Source organism: Schistocerca gregaria, chromosome 3 (assembly GCF_023897955.1).
Source record: "Schistocerca gregaria isolate iqSchGreg1 chromosome 3, iqSchGreg1.2, whole genome shotgun sequence".
Classification (NCBI taxonomy): domain Eukaryota; kingdom Metazoa; phylum Arthropoda; class Insecta; order Orthoptera; family Acrididae; genus Schistocerca; species Schistocerca gregaria.
In genome coordinates, this window is record NC_064922.1 from 331,175,988 (window position 1) to 331,203,925 (window position 27,938).

The 27,938-nt window shown below is 45.0% G+C and overlaps 1 protein-coding gene across 9 annotated transcripts in view; it reads right to left on the reverse strand.

The window, feature by feature from the left end:
- Window positions 1–27,938, reverse strand: part of LOC126356198 (rab11 family-interacting protein 4) — an 895,205-nt gene that overhangs the window by 646,433 nt on the left and 220,834 nt on the right. For all 9 annotated transcript variants that reach the window (XM_050006986.1, XM_050006989.1, XM_050006991.1 and 6 more), the window contains exon 2: window positions 15,602–15,792. In XM_050006986.1, the coding sequence (XP_049862943.1) occupies window positions 15,602–15,766 (165 nt within the window). In that variant the 5' untranslated portion in view covers window positions 15,767–15,792. The remainder of the gene's footprint in view (window positions 1–15,601; window positions 15,793–27,938) is intronic.

The following is a 27,938-nucleotide window of genomic DNA, read 5'->3' on the forward strand; positions in this document are numbered from 1 at the left end:
GGCAGATTACGAGGATCTTTGTCCGCCATGCTAAGACAGTTATGGTTCGACATGCAGTTGAGGGAGATTTGGTTCAAATGGCATCTGAGGTCATCAGTCCCCTAGATCTTACAACTTCTTAAACCTAACTAAACTAAGGACATCACACACATTCATGCCTGAGGCAGGGTTCGAACCTGCGACCGTAGCAATCGCGCGGTTCCAGACTGAAGCGCCAAGAACCGCTCAGCCACTCTGGCCGGCAGTTGAGGAAGAGGTCACAGTATACGCTGCATCGCTGATGCCACCGAAACTCCAAACATAGTAAGAACTTCGGTAGCCTGATGGAAGGTGTGTGTCCGTACCTGTCCCACGTCAGAGTCTCCGGTTGCAGCGAGTACCGCAGCCATCGCTGCAGCGCTGGCACGACGTGAACTGTCGGACCCCCGGTCGCCGACGGCAGAGCAGACTGCTGCACTGCTGGTGACCCACATGTAGCTGCGACCCCTGACCCGGCCACACTCATTGACGCCTGAAGTGTGTGCGCGGCCTTCAGCATCGCTCGCCCCATCCTCCTGACCTGCTTCCATACACTGACCTGGTCCGTGCGGCGGTTCACAGCCTCCCGTGTGCAAGATCAGCCCTTGACCGATCCTCTCTCAACAAGTCTTGTGCAGAGTATTCGCGGTCGTCCCTGATGTGTTGGAACCCCAACGAAGATGACACACTTGACTAAATGATGGCGAGCCCTAGACAGTCAATTGCCACGAGATTCCAAGACACTACTGGCCTGCCCAGAACTGATAACGACAAAATCCTTGTACTCTGTCCTGAACCAATGGCAACATAGGATATCCTACACTATGCTCTTGATAAGGTTCAAATGGTTCAAATGGCTCTGAGCACTATGATACTTAATCTCTGAGGCCATCAATTCCCTAGAACTTAGAACTACTTAAACCTAAGGACATCACACACATCCATGCCCGAGGCATGGCGGTCGAGCGGTTCCTCGTTCGGATCCGTGGGAAAGGGTTGCCTATGGAAAGGTCACCATGAGAAAAAGATTGCATAATCAACGTAAGGGTAACATTTACGTGCCGGAGTGTGGAATGTCAGATATATGAATGCGGTAGGGAAGCTAAAAAGTCTGATAAGAGAAATGCAAAGGCTCAGTATAGATATGGTAACGATCAGTGACTGAAAGGGAAAGGATTTCTGATCGGATGAATTCAGGGTAATATCAACAGGAGAAAATAGTATAACAGGATTAAGATTTGTTACGAAGAGAAGATAGGGCAGAGAGTTAGTTACTATAAACAGTTCAGTGATATCGTTTTTCTCTTTGGAATCGACAGCAAACCACCGCCAACAATAGTTCATGTACATATGCAGACGCCACAAACAGAAGATGAAGTGTTAAAGAAAGTGTATGAGGGTGTTGAACGGGTAATTCAATATGTAAAGCTTGATGATAAACTACCCATCAGTCGTAGGGGATTTGACCGTGTTAGGAGGAGGAGGAGATTAGTGTTTAACGTCCCGTCGACAACGAGGTCATTAGAGACGGAGCGCAAGCTCGGGTTAGGGAAGCATGGGGAAGGAAATCGGCTGTGCCCTTTCAAAGTATCCATCCCGGCATTTGCCTAAAACGATTTAGGGAAATCACGGAAAACTTAAATCAGGATGGCCGGAGACGGGATTGAACCGTCGTCCTCCCGAATGCGAGTCCAGTGTGCTAACCACGGCGCCACCTCGCTCGGTTGACCGTGTTAGTAGGAGAGTGAGCAGAAGATGGAGTTACGGGAAAATATGGACTTGATTGCAGAAATGAGAGGAGTGAAAGACTGAGTTCTGCTATTGATTTCAGCTAGCAATAGCAAATATACCGTTCAAAAATCTCAACCGTAAGTGATAGGTCCTATACTTAAAAAAAGCGTGAAGGCGCAGGAGGATTCCAGCTGGATTTTTGCATGGTAAGAGAGAGATTCCAAAATCAAGTACTGGACTATAAGTCGTACTCACTAGCAGATATAGACTCGGATGAAGAGCACACTGAAGTTTAAGTGAATCATCCAGAAAAATAAACGTTGAAAGAAGCAGGATACTGAAGTGCTGAGGAATGATGAGATGGTTGTGAAGGTCTCTAAGGCGGCAGATACTGCCTCAATAAATTTGTTGATACTCGAGTTGAAGAGGAGTGGACATATCTATATAAAGTACTTAGGAACTAAATAAATAGGAACTGCAGAGAAGTCAAGGAAAAAAGGCAGCAGCAAAAATTGTGAAGAAATCGAAAAAGACATGACCATCGGAAAGACAGCTTCAGCATATAGAAAGCGAAAATAACCCTTGGTGAAACTCAAAACAAGGGCGACAACATTAAGAGTGCAGTGAGAATTCTGTTTCTATGTACAGAGAACGCGTAGGTGGAAAGAATACGTTGAAGGCCTTTATTATAGGCAGGAATTGTCTGAGGAAATGACGCACGAAGGAATTGGCAGTCGATACAAAAGATATAGGGGATCCGATATTATATTCAGACTGTATAAGAGCTTCTGAAGACTTGAGATCAAATAAAGCGGAAGGCACAGATAATATCCCTTCGAAAAATCTAAAATCATTGGGAGAAATGACAACCAAATGGTTATTTAAGTTGGTTTGTAAAATCTATAAGATTATTAATATTCCATCATATTTTTGGAGAAATATCATACACACAATCCAGAAGACGGCAAATAAAGACCAGTACGACAACTACTACATAATCGGTTTCACAGCTCTTGAATCCAAGTTGTCAACAAGAATAACATACAGAAGACTGGGAAAGAAAACTGACGTTCTGTTAGATGAAGATTAGTTGGAACTTAGGAAAGGTAAAGGCACCAGAGAAGCAGATTATGACGTAGCACTTGATAGTGGAAGTAAGATTAAAAATAAAAGACACTTTCATAAGATTCCTCGAACTAGAATAAGCGATCGACAATGTGAAATGGTTACGATAAGAACAGGAGTGAGATAGACGGAAAAGCGGGTAATATTGGCAACAATATGTTCAAGAAGCAAACCCGAACAATACGAATGGAAGGTCAAGAACAGAGTGCTCGAATTAAAAAGGGTGTAAAGCAGGGATGCAATTACTTGTCGCTATTGTTTAATCTATGCGTCGAAGAGGCAGTGACGGAAATAACAGAAACGTTCAAGAGTGTGATTAAAATTTAAGGAGAACGGATATCGATAAGAAGATTCGCTGCTGACATTGCTATCATCAGGGAAAGAGGATAAGAGTTACAGGATGAGATTTTCACTCTGCAGCGGAGTGTGCGCTGATATGAAACTTTCCTGGCAGATTAAAACTGTATGCCGGACCGAGACTCGAACTCGGGACCTTTGCCTTTCGCGAGCAAGTGCTTTACCATCTGAGCTACCCAAGCACGACTCACGCCCCGTCCTCACAGCTTTACTTCTGCCAGTACCTCGTCTCATACTTTCCAAACTTCACAGAAACTCTTTTGCGAACGTAGGACGTAGCACACTGGACTCGCATTCCGGAGGACGATGGTTCAATTCCACGTTCGGCCATCCTGATTTAGGTGTTCCGTGATTTCCCTAATCGCTCCAGGCAAATTCCGGGATGATTCCTTTGAAAGGGCACGGCCGACTTCCTTGCTCGTCCTTCCCTAATCCGATGAGACCGATGACCTCCCTGCCTGGTCTCCCCCCCCCCTCCCCCCCCCCCCCCCCAAAATAACCAATAGCGAATGGTCCGAGGGTAAAACGATTGTTTGTAAACCACCGTGTAAGTTCGAATCTCATTGTCTTTTCGTGAGATACATGTAGGAGGAAGCTGACTGTTCTACAAACATACGCTCTCATAATTTTCACACTAAGCCACACCTCTCTTGCAGCCGCTGGAAGTTGCCTGAGAATCTCTGTGATGCTTTCAGCGTTTTACGTGTAACGACAGTTGCTTCTCTGTTTCCTTCATCAGTCCTATCTGATACCGATCCCAGACTAAAGAGCAATATTCAAGTATTGATCGAACGAGGGTGCCTCCTTCGTGGGCGGACTTAATTTCCTGAGCATTCTTCTACTGAATCTCAGTTTGGCATCTGTCTTACATGCAATTAATTTTATGTGGTAGTTATATTTTGAATCGCTCCATATGCTGCTAGTACATAGTTTATGAAAGTAACTGCTTCCAGTGATTGTCCTTCAATCGTACAATTTTACAATAATGGGTATTTCTGTCTATTTACACGAAATATGTTGCATTTCTTTATACTGAGGGTCTTCCTACGTTTCACTACAATTTTGCTGTCGGTGCGACATCTCTGTATACAACAGCATCTTCCACGAAAAGCGTCGTAGATGTTCCAACGTTATTCGTTAGGTCATTTGTATAGTAAGTTTACGTAAGAGCGTGCAAAAATTTAACACGAGATAGGGGATGCTCCATTAAACAATTCGGTGTAGCGAACCTGGGGTCGGAGAAGCCAGCTTATGGAGATAATAGAAATAAAATCACATTACTGTGTACTTTTTTTATTTACTTTACTTCTAATACACTGCAAATACCATCACTGACACAATGAACGTATCATTTGCACTGTATCTTACAAAACGTGCTGAAACTGACGGCCATCAGTCTCAATACAAGCATAACACCAGCGAACAAGATTCTGATGCCCCATGACAAATGTGCCTGGTGACAAATATTCCTGGTGTGTTTCGAATCACATCACAGGTAGCTAAAATTCTGGCATCCGTCGACGGAGAGTAATAAATACTCGCCGTGACGGATGGTGTTTGTTAGGAAATTGTTCCCTGTACAGCCATTCAGCAGCGAGAGCGTTGCATCGTACTTCCTCATACACAAGGTGCATGTCAGTAAATTCTGCAAAACTATACTCCATCGTATTGTACTGGACGCCTCTGAATAGCACTGAGTAATGAATTGGTCTGAAATGATTCATAGCACGTTCTGTCATGGGACAATGTAAATACCATATAACAGAGCCACCTTATGGAGAAATAAAGTAAAAAAAAAGTGCATCGTGACGTTTTTAGTAATTAGACTTGTTCTCCTTGTTTATTTGCAGGAAATAAAAACTCTACATGTAAATAAACAGCACAGTGCGTGTAAACTTGTACATATGTTGTTTGTAAATAAGCTGGAAGACAGTAATGCTAGACAGAACGGTAGACAAGTTTACTTCAATATCTCCTTAAGCTGGCTTCTCCGCCCCCAATTCCCTACCTCAAATTGTTCAGTGGAGCATTCATTCTCTATGCCCTGCTAAATTGTTGCACGATTTTACGGAAACGCCTGTATACACCGTGTAAAGTAGTGATACTATGACACTCGTTTGGAGTCTACCTGAATTTACTTGTACGCCTGAATATTTCGCGACGTTGAGAATCACATTCTGTGTTCTTCATTCTAATCCCACAGCAGACTTGATATTCGGTGCAATCGTATTTTGTTCATTAGGCGGCAGTGTGGAACTGGGTCGAACGTCTTCTGGAAGTCGAGGAACACGGCATCAACTTGGACGCCGGTATTTACTGCTTTGTGGGTCTCGTGGAGGAACTGAGAGAGGTGGAGTTAGCCCGCATCTCGTGGTCGTGCGGTAGCGTTCTCACTTCCCACGCCCGGGTACCCAGGTTCGATTCCCGGCGGGGTCAGGGATTTTCTCGGCCTCGTGAAGGCTGGGTGTTGTGTGATGTCCTTAGGTTAGTTAGGTTTAAGTAGTTCTAAGTTCTAGAGGACTGGTGACCATAGATGTTAAGTCCCATAGTGCTCAGAGCCATTTGACCCATTTTAGCTGGAGTTCAACCGTCGTTATTTGCGGAAATAATTTGATCCCTACTGAGGAGATTTTCGGCTTCAGAAATGTCATCACATGCGAGCATAAGACATATTCCAAAACTACAGAAGAGATTGACGCCAGCGCTGTAGGCTATAATTTTGTGGGTCTGTTCGAGGATACTTCTTGAGAACAGGAATGACTTGTTCTTTTTTTTCCAATCACTAGGAACGTTCAGTCGCTGTGTTGACCTTCGGTACGCTGCTGTTACAACAGAAGCAAGTTCTTTCGCATTTTGTGTGTACCGTCGTATTCTGTTTTGTACGAAATTTTATATTTCGGTTCTATATCAGGCGTCTTCCGTCTGAACACTAGTTTGGATGTCTGAATTAACTGAACTTGCAACGGCTGTGTTGTGTTTGTATTCCTACACATCACTGTGGAACTGAAGGTAGATGAGACGGTTTAACACCGTGCGCTGCTCTAATAACAGAAAGAGGGGCGCTGAGCTTAACGTCCCCAAGTGGCGGACACATTAACGTTAAAGTAGTGACATGTCTCCAGTTCGTGATATATTTGGGTTCAAATGGCTCTGAGCACTATGGGACTCAACATCTTAGGTCATAAGTGCCCTAGAACTTAGAACTACTTAAACCTAACTGACCCAAGGACATCACACACACCCATTCCCGAGCCAGGATTCGAACCTGCGACCGTAGCAGCCCCGCGGTTCCGGACTGCAGCACCAGAACCGCACGACCACCGCGGCCGGCCGATATATTTGGGAATCGAACGTAATTTAGCCCATGGGAGAGGCGCTCAACGTCGTGATCACGAATAGCTCGCCACATATTTCGCACACATCTTCATTTTAATATTGGTAACGAATATTTCTTCCATCGTCAGTATTCGAACAAATCATCTGCGTATATTCTTCTGTGGTAATTTCAAAGTAAATTATAAAAGAATCTTCAATGCATGGCGTGCAGTAGCACATAATATATAGAAAGTAAGTGCGTTCAAGAAAATGTTCAAAGAGACGATACTGTACAGAATATTTAGACATAAATATTTTATTCACATAGACACTTTGTTCAAGAGTACATGCGATGTGCTTTTCCACGTCTTTCACATAAGGAATATATCTGCTGCTACTTCTATGTTTTGATTGTTTCAGGCTGAGGGGTGACAAGGAAGCTTTGAAGTGTGCTTGGCGAAGGATCATAGTAGCGGCATGAATGGAATCGAACAGTGTTGTGTGTGTGTGTGTGTGTGTGTGTTTTGTAAATAATTAAGCCTACAGTTTGTTTCCATGTTGGGTTATTTACGTCCTGTACGCCTCTTCCTGAGTTGTGTGCTTATTTTATTGTACAACATGATCAAAGGATGAATGGATACTATTGGTATTGTATCTCTTTGCCGTTTCCTTGACTTTCGTACATGATTGTCATTACGACTAGTTCACACATAGTTTTGGTGCAGGTGTGTTTCTATTGTACCTGTTCCTGTGCCGATCGGAAGGTCACTCCCGACGTTGCTTGTAAACACACACAGTTGCCATGAGCGTTGCCTACGGGTACAACGCTGCACTCAAAAGGACTGTAGATTGTCAGTTAAAGTAAAGGACCAGCAGGTGAGCATGAGAGATGTCTGTGGAACAGTGGAGCGAACATCCATCATGCCTCGAATGATAATCGGAGTCAACGATCGGGTACAGGTCACGTTACGCGTAGAAGGCTTTTCAACCAAGCTAGTTGCTAGGTGCTCTGGAGAGATGTGGTGAGGACATGGAATGGGTTCCAATTCACAGGTACTGTTGAGGACTACACTAAGCAGTCAATCCACATTCGGCAGATGCACAGGATGATCGATATCTATGACGTTTGAGTCACAGGACCCGTGGGCTGATTATTCCACAGTCAAATTCGGCGTTCGAAGAGGCTCTGGATATCACGTATCGCATCAAACTATTAGGAAACGATTGGATAATGCGAATCTCCATTTTTAATGACCTTGGCGACCATCACGTGTACTAGAACATAATGGACTCAGTTATAGATGGGCAAGAAATCATGCAGAACTGGCGCCCCAAAATTGGTGTCAGGTGTTGTTTATGAATGAAATCAGGATTTGTGTGCACACTGATAATCACAGACAACGTGTTTGGAGACAACCAAGTAACATCGAGCGCCTCCAGCACTTTGTTCCACATGTAAGACGAGGAGGCTCTGGAGTGGCATTATGTGGGGCCACCTCAACCTCTCGCAGTTGACGAGCGCAGTCTCACTAATCTACGGTACGGGGACAAGACTCTGCAACCAATTGTGCGACCATATAAGCAACATTTTGGTGAAAATTTCTTCTTAATGGATGACAACTCATGACGATGTTCTCGTGAACAAGTTCGTTCAGCATGCTAGGATCATCATAATGCAGTGATCTGCCTGTTCCACAGCCATGAATCCAATCGAAAATATGCGGTACCTACATCTACACTACCGGCCATTGAATTGCTACACCAAGAGGAAATACAGATGATAAACGGGTATTCATTGGACAAATATATTATACTAGAACTGACATGTGATAACATTTTCACGGAATTTGGGTGCATAGATCCTGAGAGATCAGAACCCAGAACAACCACCGCTTGCCGTAGTAACGGCCTAGATACGCCTGGGCATTGAGTCAAACAGAGCTTGGATAGCGTGTACAGGTATAGCTGCCCATGCAGCTTCAACACGATACCACAGTTCATCAAGAGTAGTCACTGGAGTATTGTGACGAGCCAGTTGCTCGGCCAACATTGAACAGACGTTTTCAATTGATGTGAGATCTGGAGAATGTGCTGGCCAGGGCAGGAGTCGAACATTTTCCGTATCCAGAAAGGCCCGTACAGGACCTGCAACATGCGGTCGTGCATTATCCTGCTGAAATGTAGGGTTACGCAGGGATCGAATGAAGGGTAGAGCCACGGGTCGTAACACATTTGAAATGTAACGTCCACTGTTCAAAGTGCCGTCAATGCGAACAAGAGGTGACCGAGACATGTAACCAATCGCACCCCATACCATCACGCCGTGTAATACGCCAGTATGGCGACGACGAATACATGCTTCCAATGTGCGTTCATAGCGATGTCGCCAAACATGGATGCGACCAGCTTGAGGCTGTAACCAGAACCTGTATTCATCCGAAAAAATGACGTTGTACCATTCGTGCACCCAGGTTCGTCGTTGAGTACACCATCGCAGGCTCTCCTGTCTGTGATGTAGCGTGAAGGGTAACCGCAGCCATGGTCTCCGAGCTGATAGCCCATGCTGCTGGAAACGTCGTCGAACTGTTCGTGAAGATGGTTGTTGTCTTGCAAACGTCCCCATCTGTTGACTGAGGGATCGAAACGTGGCTGCACGATCCGTTAAGCCATGCGGATAAGATGCCTGTCATCTCTACTGCTAGTGATACGAGGCCGTTGGGATCCAGGACGGCGTTCCGTATTACTCTCCTGAACGCACCGATTCCATATTCTGCTAACAGTCATTGGATCTCGACCTACGCGAGCAGCAATATCGCGATACGATAAACCGCAATTGCGATAGGCTGCAATCCGACCTTTATATAAGTCAGAAACGTGATGGTACATATTTGTCCTCCTTACACGAGGCATCACAACAACGTTTCACCAGGTAATTGATGAGAGATCTGGAGAATGTGCTGGACAGGGTAACAGTCGAACATTTTCTGTATCCAGAAAGGCCCGTACAGGACTTGCAACATGCGGTCGAGCATTATCCTCCTGAAATATGGGGTTTCGCAGGGATCGAATGAAGGGCAGGTGCTGTTTGTGTGTGTGAAATCGGTTGGAAACCTTCCTCATGTCAGTACGTTGTAGGTGTCGCCACTGGCGCCAACTTTGTGTGAATGGTATGAAGAGGTGATCATTTGCATATCACAGCATCTTCTTCCTGTCAGTTAAATTTCGCGTCTGTAGCACGTCACCTTCGCGGTGTAGCAATTTTAATGGCCAGCAGTGTACATCTACATGAATACTCTGCAAATAACACTTAAGTGCCTGATGGAGAGTTCATCGAACCACCTTGACAATATTTCGGTGCAAGCTCTGATTCACCTTATTTTATTACGATGATCGTTTCTCCCTATCTAGGTCGCCTTCAACAAAATATTTTCGCACTCAGAGGAGAATGTTGGTGATTTTTGGTGTGAAGTGTGAGAAGAGCTGTCCTTGGACGTCGACAACGACCACTTGCTCTGCGTGCACTCTGCGAGAGTGAGAAAATTTAGGCCAGGCCAGGTTTGATGATATCATCGGTGAAATGCCACGACGGATTTATGCCTTGTACGTTCCACCACTGCAGAGCTGTGAAAAATCCCCATATAAAACAGACGATTTTGAGGTTACACTATTTTTTTAGTCATCTGGACACACTGCAGATGAATAAATTCGCATGTCTCAGAGCTAGTTCTTGTTATTTGTGCCACAAATTTCGAAATAAAGGGGAAATGCAAAACTTTGGTTGGTGTGTGTGCAATTCATTCCTGCTTTTCCAATTTAATCTGTTATCTTTTTCAGCAAAATGAGACGCCTGCCGTACTCCGTAATTTTCAGGTTTGTCATATCGATAGCATTTTTAGTGACTTTAATTTTAAAGCAGCTGGTAATTTCCTTTGTCTCTTCCGGTACTTCGTGGCCTTTTGATCTCAGTGTCTGTCGAGGGAAATCTGAATATTTGACGGTAACCTTGATTCTTAAGACGTTGCCTTCGTAAAACAAACCTGCGAAGAATTCCCTCACCTCAGAAGATTGACGTGACGGAGCAAACAACGGTACGTCAGAGCGAGGGCTTCCGGCGGATGACAGAAATTAAATTACAAAGCCCTCGTATTTTCCGAAGGTCAAACGCCGGCGTAGAATTTGAGCTTCCTGTTTCCCTGAGAACGCGGTGGCGACGACCCGGGAACTGCAGGCTTGAACGAAGACGAGTGTTCCCCGCTGACGTCCACCTGCGAGGCAGTGCAAGCAACTCTGGCGTGACAGTTTTCCAGAGCTGTGAGCAGCTGCAACCACCGTGCGGAACAGGTCAGCCAGCATGCCTCACCGCCGCGGAGTTCACTCCTGGGCGCCCGTCCTCGTCATAATGCTGGTTCACTTCACAAGAATGTACCGTCCTTCTGGAGTAGATGTTTATACTTGCTGCCGCGCACGAAAGGATGTCTCCGTTTAAAATCTGGGCTAAATCTGTGATTATGAAGACCACAAGAAGGAACGGAATTCAACCCGCCAGGGTAGCCGAGAGTAGAGATGGGTCGTTCGCGAACGAACGGGGTGCAAAGGAACGGTTCACCAAGATGAACGAAAGGACCGAGGAACGAATTCCAAGGAACGATCGGTTCATAGTTCACTTCGGTCGCGGCGGTCTATTTATAGTTCCCGGGAGCGAGGAACGATCGGTTCATAGTTCACTAGTTGGCTTCAGTCGCGGCGGTCACTTCGGCAGTTCTCGTTCCAGCCTCGGTCGCGTACTCGTCTCAGTCTCGGGCTCCCTCGGCCGCAGCCGTCGTTCTTCGCAAGACCACCTGTCTCAGTTCCACTGCTGACTGCTCCTAGTAGTTCAGTATCCGGATGTTCGTTTCGTTCACTGCGCTCGCCTGTTTTACACGTGTTCCAAACAGTCTGTTCTTGCACTTGGGTCTGGCTATTCAGCGTCCACGGCCGGTAATCAAAAAGTATTTTATAGTTACGTAAATTACATAAAAATTATGTTGTCTGTAATAAGTACGCCTCTTCAGATAACAAAAGGGCATATCAGCTCATTTCATTATATCGATGAACAGCAGAAGACATACTTATAACAAGGCAAGTTTTTTTTGTTATTCATATATTTTTTAGTTTCATCGACTTGATTTAGCAGCTAACTTTCAATACTTTCAATAATTTGCTTAATTTTTAGTGTAAGAAAATTCATACAAAACGATTTTCGTGCCTCTCCATTTGAAAAGACACAGGTTGCCATAAAATCATATTTACTTATTATCTCAAAAACATTTGTTGAGAAGGAGCTTTCAAACCAAAAACTTTATTACTGCGATCTTAATTATTATTATTATTGCTGCATTAACGTTAGTAATGCAATATGAAAACCCAATTTTTACTAAGCGTGTGACGCAAGTATGAGAAAACAACATTTTATTTTATGTTTCCATAAAGTCTCTACTTCGCCTACGAACTAAGAGACAACGTAAAGTATATATAGGGTGTAAACGATTATTGTTTACAACGTAGCATAGCTATGTAGTGGAAGTCGAAACGAAGAATTTTATACAAGACAATTGTGGTCTATTAAGTTGGGAAACAGCCACCAACGGGTTTACAAGACTACATGAGCTATAGCCCATATGCGTTGCGTGAGATTTTCCATGTTCTCTTCTCCAGCTCTCTACACATCGTCATCGATTCTTTTGCAACTGTTGCTTGCATTAGCTTGTTATTTCTTCACTACCTAATTATTATATGTTTGTCTGTTTGTTGTATCTGCTCGTAACGGGCAACACATCGTCCGTAATTGGCGAGCAGTCTGTACTCGGGGCCTGTTTTCCGTGCGCCACCCTGTATTATTTCCCTGCAATCAGCCACAGAAGGCTACAGTTGGCTAAACGACACGTTCTGCAGAATCACAGAAATTACTTCTGAAAATGTGTAAGAATTCTATAATGAATAAAAACGCTATACTCCAGGGGGGAGGCAAGTGCCCCTCTTGGTGCCCTCCATACTTCAGTCACCTACACTACTAGTTTTCAGTTTTTCATAAGCACCATATACCAAGCACAAATGAACGGTGAACGAATAAAAATGAACAGTTCCCAAAAAAGAACTATCAGCAGTTAACTAGTTCCCAAGAACGAACGAGTTTGCCCATCTCTAGCCGAGAGCGCTAATGTGCTGCTTCCTGGACTCAGGTAGGCGCGCTGGGCCCTGATTGAGTCCACCTGGATGTGGTTTTTAGGCGGTTTTCCACATCCCGCTAGATGAATAACGGGCTGGTCCCCACGTTCCGCCTCGGTTACACGTCTCAAAGACATTTGAGATCGTTCGCAGTATTTCATGACTTACACTAGACGCAGACAGCTGGGGTACACTAATTCCGTCCCGGGGGGTTCGGGGTGGCGGCAGGAAGGGCATCCGGCCAGCCTCTGCCATTAACACTGCCAAATACAGAATAACAAAACCGACCCCGCGTTGGAGCGGGACAAAGGCCCCGAGAAAGAAAGAAAGAAAGGACGGAATTCCTAAGGAATAGGAAATCATTACCAGTTCTCTCGCCTTATGTTTATTCCACAGTACAGGATCCGCTATTTTCACGATTTGGCAAATTTATTTTAATTTACCTTTCTTGGCCGAACGCCCTTCCTATCCCTAATTCGCAAGGGAAGTCGTGTGTGACATCGATCTGCGAATAGTGTAACCCTTGCCCCGTGTGTGATCGTAGTCCAACTGTTTGTGTGTCGTATTTCCGAAGACAGGGGGTCAGCACAGAATATGGCTCAGCTCCCTGTTTCACAATCTGCCAAACTGCGCGTTAAGATACACGACGGAAAATCTGAATCGGTATTATCTGACGGAAAGTTCAACATCGCACCTCCCGAGTACAAGTCGGAAAAGGCGTATGACACACTGGGTCAGTCAAAAAATTCTCTGTACTACTCACGTATCTGAGGGCGTGCTCCGTAAGATACACTACTGGCCATTAAAATTGATAAACCAAGAAGAAATGCGGATGATAAACGGGTATTCACTGGACAAATTTATTATACTAGAACTGACATGTGATTACATTTTCACGCAATTTGGGTGCATAGAACCTGAGAAATCAGTACCCAGAACAACCACCCCCGGCCGTTCAATGGTTCTAATGGCTTTGAGCACCATGCGACTTAACTCCGAGGTCATCAGTCCCCTAGAACTTAGAACTACTTAAGCCTAACTAACCTAACACATCCATGTCCGAGGCAGGATTCGAACCTGCGACCGAAGCAGCCGCGTGGTTCCAGACTGTAGCACCTACAACCGCTCGGCCACCCCCACCGGCCCCTCTGGTCGTAATAACGGCCTTGATACGTTTGGGTATTGAGTCAAACAGAGCTTGGATGGCGTGTACAGGTACAGCTGCCCATGCAGCTCTAACACGATACCACAGTTCATCAAGAGTAGTCACTGGCGTATTGTGACGAGACAGTTGCTCAGTCACCATTGACCAGACGTTTTCAATTGGTGAGAGATCTGGACAATGTGCTGGCCAGGGCAGCAGTCGAACAGGCCCGTACAGGACCTGGAACATACGGTCGTGCATTATACTACTGAAACGTAGGGTTTCGCAGGGATCGAATGAAGGGTAGAGCCACGGGTCGTAACACATCTGAGATGTAACGTCCACTGTTCAAAGTGCTGTCAGTGCGAACAAGAGGTGACCGAGACGTGTAACCAATGCCATCCCATACCATCACGCCGGGTGATAGGCCAGTATGGCGACGACGAATACACGCTTCCAATGTGCGTTCACCGCGATATCGCCAAACACGGATGCGACCATCATGATGCTGTAAACAGAACCTGGATTCATCTGCAAAAAAGGACGTTTTGCCATTCGTGCACCCAGGCTCGTCTTTGAGTACACCATCGCAGGCGCTCCTGTCTGTGATGCAGCGTCAAGGGTAACCACAGCCATGGTCTCCGAGCTAATAGTCCATGCTGCTGCAAACGTCGTCAAACTGTTCATGCAGATGGTTGTTGTCTTGGAAACGTTCCCATCTGTTGACTCAGGGATCGAGACGTGACTGCACGATCCGTTACAGCCATGCGGATAAGATGCCTGTCATCTCGACTGATAGTGTACGAGGCCGTTGGGATCCAGCACGGCGTTCCGTATTACCCTCCTGAACGCACCGATTCCATATTCTGCTATCAGTCACTGGATCTGGACCAACGCGAGCAGCAATGTCGCGATATGGTAAACCGCAATCGCGATAAGCAACACTCCTACCTTAATCAAAGTCAGAAACGTAATCTTACGCATTTCTCCTCCTTACACAAGGCATCACAACAACGTTTCACCAGGCAACGCCGGTCAACTGCAGTTTGTGTATGAGAAATTGGTTGGAAACTTTCCTCATGTCAGCATGTTGTAGGTGTCGCCACCGGCGCCAACGTTGTGTTGGCTCTGTACCCGAAAAGATTATCATGTTATTACGCCAGCGAAGTCTACGTAATCACAGGTTTCACTACGTTTTTTGAACTGTTACTCTAATCCTCTATGCGACCCACCAGGTTAGCCGAGCGCGCTAAGACGCTGGTTCCTGGACTCAGGTAGACGCGGCGGCCCCGGATCGAATCCGCCCGACTGATTAACGACGAGGGCTGGTGTGCCGGCCAGCCTGGATGTGGTTTTTAGGCGGTTTTCCACATCCCCCTAGGTGAATACCTGGCTAGTCCCCACGTCCCGCCTCATTTACACGGCTTGCAGACATCTGAACACTTCCGCACTATTCCATGGATTACACTAGTCGCAGACAGTTGGGGTACACTAATTCCCTTGCGGGGGACACGGGGTGATGGTAGGAAGGGCATCCGACCCCACCTTCCACTAACATTGCCACATCCGATTAACCATGCCGACCCTGCGTATCCGCGGGAAAAACGACACAAGCAAAAGAAAGAAAAGACTAATTCTCTACACCCCACCGAACAGAAATGTTTGCTTTCTAAATGAAGCTTTAGCGCAGACAGTGGTGGCTGGTACCTGCGAGCTGTCCGGCGGACAGTAGGCCCTGGCGAGCTCGAGCAGGCGGTCCAGCGAGACGACTCCGGTGCGGTGTGGGTCGCAGGCGGAGAAGACGGCGCGCAGCTGCGACCGAGAGTGCGCCGGCGGCGGCCGCCGCGGCGGCGGCAGGCGGCGGGAGGGCATCGCCAGGCCGCATGCCCTGCGCGCTCCTGCGACACGAAGGCAGTGGTGTGAGAATGCTGTGCGGAGCACGTCCGACACACAGTCGATGGTGTATAGAGCACCTATAACGCACAGTGGTTGGCACATTGAATTCATATAACACAACGTGGATGGCATAACGAGCACGTGTGACACACGGTGGATGGCATATAGAACACATGTAACAGTCGATGGCATATAGAGCACCTGTAACACACAGAAAATGGTATATAAGCCTCGTGTGACACCCAGTGGTTGGTATATACAGTACCTGTAACACACAGTGGATGGTATAAAGAGCTCATGAGACACACAGTGGATGGCATATAGAGCACATGTAACAGTGGATGGCATATAAAGCACCTTTAACAGTGGATGGCATATAAAGCACCTGTAACAGTGGATGGCGTATAGAACACCTGTAACACACAGCATATGGTATATAAGGCTTGTGTGACACCCAGTGGCTGGTATATAAAGTACCTGTAACACATGGCAAGTGGTATAAAGAGTTCATGAGACACAGTGGCTGGCATAACGAGCATGTGTGACACACAGTTGATGGCATAGAGAACACCTGTAACAGTTGATGGCACATAGAGCACCTGTAACAGTGGATGGCATATAGAGCACCTGTAACAGTGGATGGCATATAGAGTACCTGTAACAGTGGATGGCATATAGAGCACCTGTAACACACAGCATATGATGTATACGGCTTGGGTGATACCAGTGGCTGGTATATACAGTACATGTAACACATGGCAGGTGGTATAAAGAGTTCATGAGACACAGTGGATGGCATATAGAGCACCTGTATCACTCAGTAGATGACAAACAGAGAGCACTTGTAAAATGCGGTAGATGGCATACTAAGTAACACACAATGGATGGCGTATAGAGGTCGTGCAATGCACAATGGATGGCATAATGAGCTCAGTGGGTGACATATAGAGAACTTATAACACACAGTGGATGGCACATTGAACACATATAACACAAAATGGGTGGCATAACAAGCATGTGTGACACACAGTTGATGGCATAGAGAACACCTGTAACAGTTGATGGCACATAGAGCACCTGTAACAGTGGATGGCATATAGAGCACCTGTAACAGTGGATGGCATATAGAGTACCTGTAACAGTGGATGGCATATAGAGCACCTGTAACACACAGCATATGATGTATACGGCTTGGGTGATACCAGTGGCTGGTATATACAGTACATGTAACACATGGCAGGTGGTATAAAGAGTTCATGAGGCACAGTGGATGGCATATAGAGCACCTGTATCACTCAGTAGATGACAAACAGAGAGCACTTGTAACATGCAGTAGATGGCATACTAAGTAACACACAATGGATGGCGTATAGAGGTCGTGCAACGCACAATGGATGGCATAATGAGCTCATGTAGCACTCAGTCGATGGCACCTTGATCATGTGTAACACACAGGTGGTAGTGCACAGTGTGTCCCAGGATGGAATGGTCAATATTCAAGGATATGACACGAACGATCATTCGAAACAAAGAAGTCTGGTAAACATAGGCTCTCAATGCATACCTTATGTACTATGAGCACTTCTTCATCTTCGATACCACTAGATCATATGAAACTATATGGTTCGAGACACTGTTAAGTCTCAAACGTCTATGATGTATATATGCTGACTGAAGCGACAATGAAAACCTGTACCAAGGACGGAATTTGAACTCAGGTCTCCTGTTACCTAGGCAGATGCGTTAACCACTTGCACAACTGTGCAGACTACCCAGGCACGCCTCAGCCAGCTTGGTATTCCCCCTAAACCGAACAGCAATGCAGAGGCTCTCTAACTGTGCTTCGAGCAAAACGGAGGATCCTATCTGAAATTCTTGTGTAGATGCTTCAATCAAATGAAGTTCCATGGTTGCAGAGACCATTTCAAATCTCAAAAATCTACGGTATATACGTGCAAACTGAAGTGACAAATGAAAATTTGTAACAAGGTCGGGATTCTAACCTGGGTATCCTACTCACTAGGCAAATTTGCTAACCACTACGCCGCCCTGGTACAGTGGCTTTGCACAAATCTCTTCTCGACAAGCTCTTTGCTTATCATATTCTGGGAGGAGGTAGTATGGAGCATTACAAATTGTATAGTAAACATGAGCTCTTACTTGCGTACCTTAAGAGCTACGAGCACTTGTTCAGTAGAAGAGACGCCCTTCTTCAGTAGAAGAGATGTGTTTCACAGTATCTTAGCGAAGATGAACAAGTGCTCATAGCTCTTAAGGAGTGCAGTTTAGAGTTTACTAGACTTTTTTTTTTTATTCGAGTGCTTGTTCCTCTCACGTCCCTCAATATTGACCATTTCTCCTGCGACATCCTGTATAGAGGGTGCATGGCATATAGAGGGTGTGTAACAAACGTTGTATGGCATAGAGAACAAAATTGTGGGATAGGATATAACTGAATACAGTAGATCGTTGAAGATCCGTCATGTAGCAATTATGCTTTAATGCACAGAATAGTTCGAAATCTACAGCACAGGTGACCTGATTCTAACGAAACTTAGGCTTGATGAACGAAACAGTAAACAATCAACTATAATAAACAATGAGATGTCGTGAAAAGAGAAACAACAATTAGGAGAACTGAAACAGAAGGTACAGTGAATGCTGTGAGAGTAAAAGTTATAGGAAGTGGTCATGTAAGTAGAGAACTATTAACATGTAGTCCGCTTATAATGGTGTATATAAACGTCAAATTCACAAAAGCATGTTACGAAAGAAATTCTACCTCATCTGAATGGAAACGCATGAGACTGCTCTCATTTGTCTAAGGGAAGTCGGTCTTCTATGACAACTAAGTAAACCTAAAGATAGCTAGAAGTGTTGAAGGAAAACAGAGGCCATCATAAGAACCTTGTAGTTTCATGGAAATGACGTTTGTGGACAATGTAACAATAGTGAAATAAATGTGACAGAAACAACATGAACACAATAAAGAAACAATTACTACATGAATTAGGCAAAATCCGACAAGAGAGAGGTAAACTTCCCAATTCACTGAAAATCGAAAATACCAAAATGAAAGGGGTTAAAAGTACGTATGATAGCTTGTCGGTATCAAACGCTCGTGGTACAGACAACTAAAGGCAGTTACTTCCCTAAGGTAGCGCTGTATTTCGACTCCATTATTATTAACTATACATGTAACATTAGCCATTTGACATCCGCCGCTAGATGTCCCTTACAGAGTTCTCTGTGCCTTGCAGTCAGCTGATATACCGATGACGTCACACCTGAAAGTTTTCTAATGACTGGCGGCTCCATGGAGTCTTCGACCGCCTTCGATTATGTCAATGTCCCTATCTTCCTTACCCTTTTGAATCCAGGAAAGAAGTGTCTCGGACTCTCTACCCTCTACTAATCTGGCAACATATCCCTCCCGCCTCCAATTTAATTTCATTACAGCCGTACTCACACAATAAGCGTAGAGCAGGATTTCCCAGCTGCAGCATCCGCAAACCATTTTCACGCGTCTCCACATGTGGTACCCAGCAGAGCAATATTTCTCTTCCCAACATCTGTATGAAAAAAGGTGTCCCGGTTCGGCAGTACCGGTTCCTCAGCTGAAGACACGTTTAACAAATATGCGACCTTCCCAGCTTTTAAATACGAGCTTTCACGGCAGCAAATCATTAGATCCGGTTTTTAATTCGAGTAGTGGTTTTATGATCATAATTTGGGACGCGAGTGGCTGCCACTGCACGGGCATAATTATCCTGTCAACGAGATTTCGACATGTGGTAATAAGGCCATCCAGCAAGCCAACGTCTCGAACATTCGCCAATGATGTCTCCCGGAACAAGCGTAACTTTGAGTTCGGTCTGTCTCACTAAGATAAATATACGCTGGCGGGAAAGGGGCGTGTTACACTATGAATGCCTTGAGCTAACGTTACCAAACTGATATACCAGTATTTCCTTTGCCCGTGGCTCACGTCGATTAAAATTTCATCTCTAGCTCAGTTGATGCGTGACTTAAGAAGAGGTGTGAGGTGCAGACAACAGATGGTACAATGGATACTGTTTCCGTGCGAAAATGTACCAGTTTAAAAGTCGGATAATCCGACTGGCTGCCACAACAGGAGGTGTAGAGATTGCTGTTGGACCATCGCGCCAATCTCTAATTTTTATTTAGTAACATTTTTAAAAATCGTGACTCAGATTTAACTGAGAATTATACTATCCTCTAAACCAGCGTTTCTCAAAGAGGGGTCCGCGGACCTTGGGACCTAGTGAAGGAGTCTGCGACGAGTAAAAATTGAAATGTATTGTAACAAAATGGGACTCCAACTGTTATGCAACAACTTGATTTTTAAGTTACAATTATAAATTATATCCAGATTTGTAAATTTAAATGTTTTCCTATTTTATTACATTTCTGCCCTGAAGCCGGTCAACCGTTATTTAGGAATACTTCAAGTGAGATAAATTCCTTTCTTGTTAGGGCAATTTTTTAAACGCAGTTGTACACCAACTTTAATCGCACATCGCCTTGGTATTTCATGGATTTCATCTTCAACTGGTGAAAAGCTTCCACCATTACCACCAATTCTAGGTTCTCTTTTAGTAAATAGTAGTCATTTATATGTTTATAAACATCAAACCCCCTCAATTATAGTTCTTTAATTTTCCATCACTGATCAGTTATAAATAAAAACTACATTCGATGTTGTTCTTTTTTCTTCAGTAGCAAGACTATGTGATTAGATGAGAAAAATACGGCTTAACCGCCCGTCACCTTTTCAATTTTTATCGTCACTTCATCGTTGTAACACCTGGTTTTTCGAAGATAGATACCATGTGTCTGTTCAAATGTTCAAATGTGTGTGAACAAATTGCTGAGGTCGTCGGTACCTAGAGTTACACACTGCTTAAACTAGCTTATTCTAAGAACTCGAACCTGCGGCGGGAGAGGCCGCGCAGTCCATGACATGGCGCCTCGAACCGAGCGTCCACTCCGCGGGAATGTGCCTGTCCCTCAACTTAATAACTGTTGGATTGAAAATCCTTTCACTAACGTAGAAATCCATGACATACAAGGTATGACTCACCACCTATGTAAGCAGAGCTTTTCTGTTCTTTGCAGTATAAAAACCTTAAAGAAAAACCGTCTTAATATGGAATCGGACCTAAGATTGATGGTGATAAAACGTATTCCAGATTTCAGTGGAAGTAGGGAAAACACAGGGAACTGAATTACTCATATTAGTGACCCCACATTTGAGAACATTGTTTATCAAGCGAATTTCCTTAAAAAATAAAAAAAAAGACGTTGATTTTCGGTTACCGTACTTATTGTATTGTCTTACTGTATTACTGTAAGTTACTGTATTGTCAATTGAAATTTCGTTAACTAGGCAACAATCATGTATCTTCAGAATAAATTACTTACTGAATTATTCTTCTAGATTTTTTTCTTGTCGGTGGTGATTCTAATTAGTACATTTTTTAAAGCCATTTCATTTTAATAACCATTTTCAGTAATATTAGTATAACGACATGCAGACGAAGCAATTCATGCATCATCTTCTCCCATCAAAAAATGCGCACCGAGCTATGTGGCTCGTGTTGACCAGTTCAATTGGTAAAAGAGGGCACATACGGCCTGGTTCCGTTCAATTTAGAGGCCGCAAGATCTGCGTTGCGAGTCTCACAAAATGATCTTAAAATAATCGCCACTCTGCGAGCAGTGCAGAGAAGATTAGAGTATGGAATGCGTAAATAGATCTGTGACTGTAGTTCCTACCATATATTTAATGCACCACGATTATATATGTTATATAAACCGTGTTACGTGTGACTGTGTAGGGGTACCTTTGTGAAATATTTTATTAGCAGTTTAGGGCTTTAACTGCACAGTGTGTGATAAAGAAATAAGAAAAAGTCATTGGGATTCCAGTTATGTGTCGATACTCATTTAGTAGCGTAGTGCCGCTTAGTCAACTTACTAGTACCCGCCCGAGGTGGCCGAGCGGTTCTAGGCGCTACAGTCTGGAACCGCGCGACCGCTACGGTCGCAGGTTCGAATCCTGCCTCGGGCATGGATGTGTGTGATGTCCTTAGGTTAGTTAGGTTTAAGTAGTTCTAAGTTCTAGGGGACTGATGACATTAGAAGTTAGGTCCCATAGTACTCAGAGCCATTGGAACCGTTTTTTTTTCAACTTACTAGTAAAATACAGAGTCAAAAACAACTATTTCGCGACCTGAGGGCTACGACTGCGCCGGAGCAAGGATATCTTTAGACGACATCAGGTGGCTGGACAGTTACAAAATCTCAGTCTTCAGCTTTGACGTGGAAGAGTACAAATACGTCCCTCAAATGTCCTTCATTTACGGTACGAATGGGAACAGTTACATGCCAGCTGTGTAACAAAGAGGAGGGAATGAATACGCAGGGCTCTTTCGATGTTGCAGAATACAAATAGGTCCCTCACGTGTCCCACATTTCCAGTACAAATAGGAACAGTTACATGCTAGCTGTGATAATACAGAGGAGGGAGTGAATACGCAGAGCGCATCTTTCACCAAACACTGACTGTCATCACATTAGGTTGCTGTAAGTGTTTACTCTGCCGCATATTTCACTTTTTATCGTCTTAGCATGCGCAGCTGATCGCCATATCCCGAACTCTAAGAAAGGTCGAATCATTGGCGTGAGGTATATGGAAGCATCACACTGGCTGAGGGTGGAGACAGTTCACGGAAGCGCAAAAAGTTAACGATATCCCAGGAGCACATGAAGGAATCCTGCATCGCCGTTCCAGGCAAGGTCTTAGCGGAGATAGTTTGCCATTGCTTTCTTCGGACCTCTTATGAATTGTCAAGTGTATATCTGTGTCGTGTGGATGACTGTGTCGAGTGCTTGAGGAGTGTAGTGTTGGGTATGTATTGTTATGGATGAAGGCCAGACAGAGGGTGTAACCCAGTACTGGCACATAACCTATTTGTTTGGAATAGCACCAAAGGGGTCGGCCGAGCTTAAGTTTTCCATCCGACGGATGGCTTATCATCAACTGAGTCAAATTCACTCACTTCATGAGACACTGCAGAGAGGTGTGGAAATTAATCCACGACATTAGTGCAGGGGCTGGTGATCGGGTACCTTACTCCACTACTTCTCCCTCCCTTGCTGGTCACATACCGACATTGAAATTTTCCTCTACTAGGATCCAAACCGGCGTACCTCCGAGTCGTGCGTCACCGCACACGCGTGCGTTAGTGATCTCGGTTAAGAAGGTGGCGTCGCTTTAGTACAATGACAAATGGTTCAAATGGCTCTAAGCACTATGGGACTTAACATGTGAGGTTATCAGTACCCGAGACTTAGAACTACTTAAACCTAACTAACCTAAGTACATCACACACATCCCTGTCCGAGGCAGGATTCAAACCTGCTACCGCAGCAGCAGCGCGGTTCCGGACTGAAACGCCTAGAACCGCTGGGCCACAGCGGCCTGCACTAGGAAGGTGACGAGATCGGACAACATAATGGGTGAAGAGTAGGCATGGTTCTTTCGAGAAGGGGCACACCGCGGTAACAACTTAGTCGGCTCGCTCTGCTGGAAAAACGGACGTAACTACAGTTCGGTTCTAAAGCTATCAGCTTTCTTCGGTGACAAGATTTCTGACAGCGCATTCGTCCACAATGGGACGGGCTGCCGTCTCTTGGTCAGCCTGCGTCACAATATTTTGCGCGCCAAGGCCGTAGCCTCCAATTGCGCTTTTGTCGAACGAGAGGGCTACTAAACGCCAGTGCGCAATAAGAGGTCACGGATGCACAGTGCACACTAAGAGGTCCCGAACAGTCTCGACGCTGAAGGCTGAAGATGTATAGTACTTGCCAGTAAGATCAAGAAGAAGCTGTCGTCGTTGAGAATGTCTCGGGCGCATTTCTGTGTACTGGTGTGCATGCAACAGTACACTAGGTGTCTGGGAAGCGTATAAGAAAGAACTATCAGAAGCCACAAAAGAGGAAGCCAAATATCATCTGAAACTTCTTGTCAGACGATACTCGTCACTCACAGCTCCTACGTAACTTACACCTAAGGGTCTCCCTATCATCAGATTCGAATCTCACCAATATGCATGGTTTCCTGAACTAGCGCTCCCCGGCGAATGGAAACAGTAAAAAACAGTGAAACAGTAAAAAAAGCAGGAGTTCCTTAAAGAATAAAAATTTAGGAAACTAGGAGAGCGAACGAGCGAGCAAGAGCGAGAGAGAGAGAGAGAGAGAGAGAAAGTTACTGGCAGATTGACACATTCCGTCAGACCACGAAGGGCGTTAAATCGTACCCGCCACAACTTACAATCTAATAATTCATGAAGAATGTATTCTGGTACAGAGTGGTGAGTTTGTTTTTGAAACACAAGTTGCGTGAAGTGATATAACACGTGAAGGTTTGAAACCACAAGCTGTAATACTATATTTACAAGTACACTAGTATTTTTCGCTAGTATATAAGCTTCATTGTCTCTTTTTCACTGTGTAGGTTCTCCGCCAGCTATAATATTATATTCACATGTATACTAGTAGTTTTCGTCAGTACATAAGCAGCATTGGCTCTCTTTTTCACTATGCAAGTTCTCCTTTTTTAAACTGTTGCCGTCTAGAGCAACACCTCCGTATTTATGGGTGCAAAAACAACCACGCATAGAAACTAACCGAAATACAAGAAAACGACCGACAGACGACCCGGATATGTGTTGGGGCGATTCTTTCTGCAGCGTTAACGCGGGATCTATTAGAAAATATGTACCGAGCTGCCCACTACATTGCGCAAGCTTTCTTATGGTGTGTAGTGGGTTGTTCGCGCAGTATTATCGCTCTCCGCCCCCCCTCCCCTTTCTTTTCTCTGTGAATGATGCCCGGGAAGAGCGATTATTGAAGGAAGGAACGTAAGTTTTTAACGTTCGGTCGACTGCGAAAGGATGGGAGAGGAAATCAACCGTGCCCTTTCCGAAGAGCCCGGCATTTGCGTTAAGCGATTTAAGGAAACACGGAAACACGTAGATATATGGGGTACCCATAGAGTCTCGCTATCATTTAAAAAAAAACGTAACTTGAAAACTATTAGAGATAGAGAATTGTGGTTTGTTGTAAAATGTTTAGCAGCTCTCTAAGTCTTGTTTTCTTTTTTAAAGATTTGAATTAGAGGGGATCGAAATGGCGCCTGACCAGGAGAAGGCGCAGTGTGCTATTGGTATGAAGAATCAAAATCTGTGACTGCAGCACTGCAGAATTATGGACGCCATTACGTGGTGATACTGCCGGCAAAAATATAAAGAGGTGGTTTAAAAAGTGTAAAGAGACATGCAGTGTCAAAGTGCTTCCTCGAAGTGGACGTCCGTCTGTTTCTCAAGCACGTGTTGACATAACAAGCTGTATTTCAACGCTGCCCCCAGTAGTCAATTACTCTTGCATCACGCGAACTGCAGGAAGCAAGATCAACTGTCCACGAAGTGTTACATAAGTGGCTACGACTTTTTGCGTAGAAAGTGCAAATGGTCCAAACACTGCAGCCAAACGATCGTCCTCTGCGGTATGTATTTGCATGTTCCATACTGAGCTCCATAGACAAAGACATCGACTACTCTGAAAAAACAAACATGTTTTCAGATGGGGAACCTTCTACACTTCAGGACGTGTGAATCACCACAACATTAGGATTTGAGCACCGAAAACCCGCTCGAGAGACACAACACACCCGAATACATCTGCGACAGCCCGAAATTCCATGGTAGTCGTAGTCTAATGCATGATAAGTTGATAGGCCTGTTTTCTTCGCAGAGGAAACACTAACGAGAAATCTTTACCCAATGATGTTAGAACAATTCCTAACATCAGAGATCGAAGACCTGCAGCCACCAATAATTTTCCAGTATGATGGTTCATACCCAAATTGAAGTTTAAACATACAGGGTGTGCTGAACGAACGTCTCCCTAGAAGAGGATGAGTCGTGGTCGTTCCATTGCTCTGCCTCCGGGCACTCCCGATGGCACGCCATTAGTCTTTTTTCTGTGGGGGGTTATGTCAAGGTCCGCGTGTATACAATAGCGGTCAACGAAATCACTACCCCCAGTATACGAATCAGTGATGCAGTAAGAACTGTTGATGGTGCATTGCTGGCCCGTACATGGGCAGAACTAGAAACTCGCCTTGGTGTCTTACGAACGACGAGTGGGGTATACTTTGAAATGTGGAGCATCAGAAAAAAACTTTGAGAACTGATGAAGCTTTTACAACAAACCACGATGTTCAGTCTCAAATACAGGGTGGCGCATGAAAATCCTTCCCCGAGTTCAGACTGCTCGTCAGTTACGCAAGAATTGTTGCCCGTCATGAGCAGGTACAACAAAAAATAGACAAACATTTAATAATTAAATAATAAAGAAATAAAAGATAAGCTAATGAAGAGGTATATGTTTACTGAATTGATCTCATGACCTTAGCTGCTGAAAATAACCTCCCTTTACTTCAACGAAGTTTTGCGCGCAACATAACACTTTGCGCAACGCTGACGCATCATTTCTCAAAATTTCAAGCCTTCTGACGTTATTGGGTTACTGGCGTAAACTTTACCTTTACACTGCCCACAGATGAAAGTCACAAGTGGTTAGGTAATGGGATCGCGGAGGCCACAACCCTTTGCCGACAACCTTTTCTTCTGTGGACCTTCCACGAATTCGTGAGATTCACTCGCGTGAAGCGTGACAGGTCGTCCCATCCTGTTGAACTACAGCATATGAGCGTTTGATGGGGGTCAACTGTACGTAAAATTCTTCAAAGGTCCGCGTACACACAGCGGTGTTACTGTTGTTGCAAAAAATGTGGGCCCCACAATCCGACTTGCTGACACTGCACACCATACTCTGTTTCTTTTTTTATCCACGTGAAGAAGCTCCTCATTATTCATATACGGATTGTTTGTTGACAAGTATGTGGTATGCTGGGAGTATACATGATCTGTCAGGCGCAACCAGTCTTCGTCACGCATGAAATACAGCAGCGCATCCAACATTACATTCTCATCCACGTACACTAATACACACGTTTTGCTTTATCTCCCTTCTTCATTGACTCGTGTCATTTTGTAGCGCTTCATCCTTATACGATGTGAAACCTGTACGAAACGTACACTTGTGACAGTTATGTGTCGATTTCTTTGGACTTTGGATCATTCGTGCTCGAATATCCGCGATCACAGCTCGATTTTAATTAATTAATTAATTTATTTTGCTACTGTCGCTGTAGTATGCCACGTTGTCACCAAATTTTGCATACTGCTCTTTGCTGCTGTGGAAACACCAGGAAACTTGTTTGCAAAGATGTCCCGCGTTTCCTTCAATGAACCGGCATACACATATGCCTCCGTTTCTTTCTTCAAGAGGATTCATCAAATGGTTCAAATGTCTCTGAGCACTATGGGACTTAACATCTGAGGTCATCAGTCCCCTAGAACTTAGAACTTGTTACCTAACTAACCTAAGGACGTCACACACATCCATGCCGGAGGAGGGATTCGAACCTGCGACCGTAGCAGTCGTTGGTTCCGCACTGAAGCGACTAGAACCGCTCGGTCACCGCAGCCGTAGAGAATACATCTCTCCGAGGTATTTACTTCACACGTTTCAAGCAAGTCGCACTCGTAACGGCTTTAGTACTGAAAATACAAAATGTAGTCGCAACAGCTTCTAAACAATAGATGTCAATTGGCGGGAGACAATGAGCAGTCTAATACTCGTGACGCGGTTTTCGTGCGCCATGCTGTAGTTTCCAAGTGATGGTTTTTTTGAAATTATAAGCACTCCGTCTTCAGGTCACGAGTGGCCTACCGGGACCATCCGACCGCCGTGTCATCCTCGGTGGAGGATGCGGATAGGAGGGGCTTGGGGTCAGCACCCCCCTCTCTCGGTCGTAAGATGGCATTCTTGACCGAAGCCGCTACTATTCGGTCGAGTAGCTCCTCAATTGGCATCACGAGGCTGAGTGCACCCCGAAAAATGTCAACAGCGCATGGCGGCCTGCATGGACACCCATCCAAGTGCCGACCACTGAGGCAAGGCCGTTGCCTTTTTTGAAATTATTGCCGGGCTT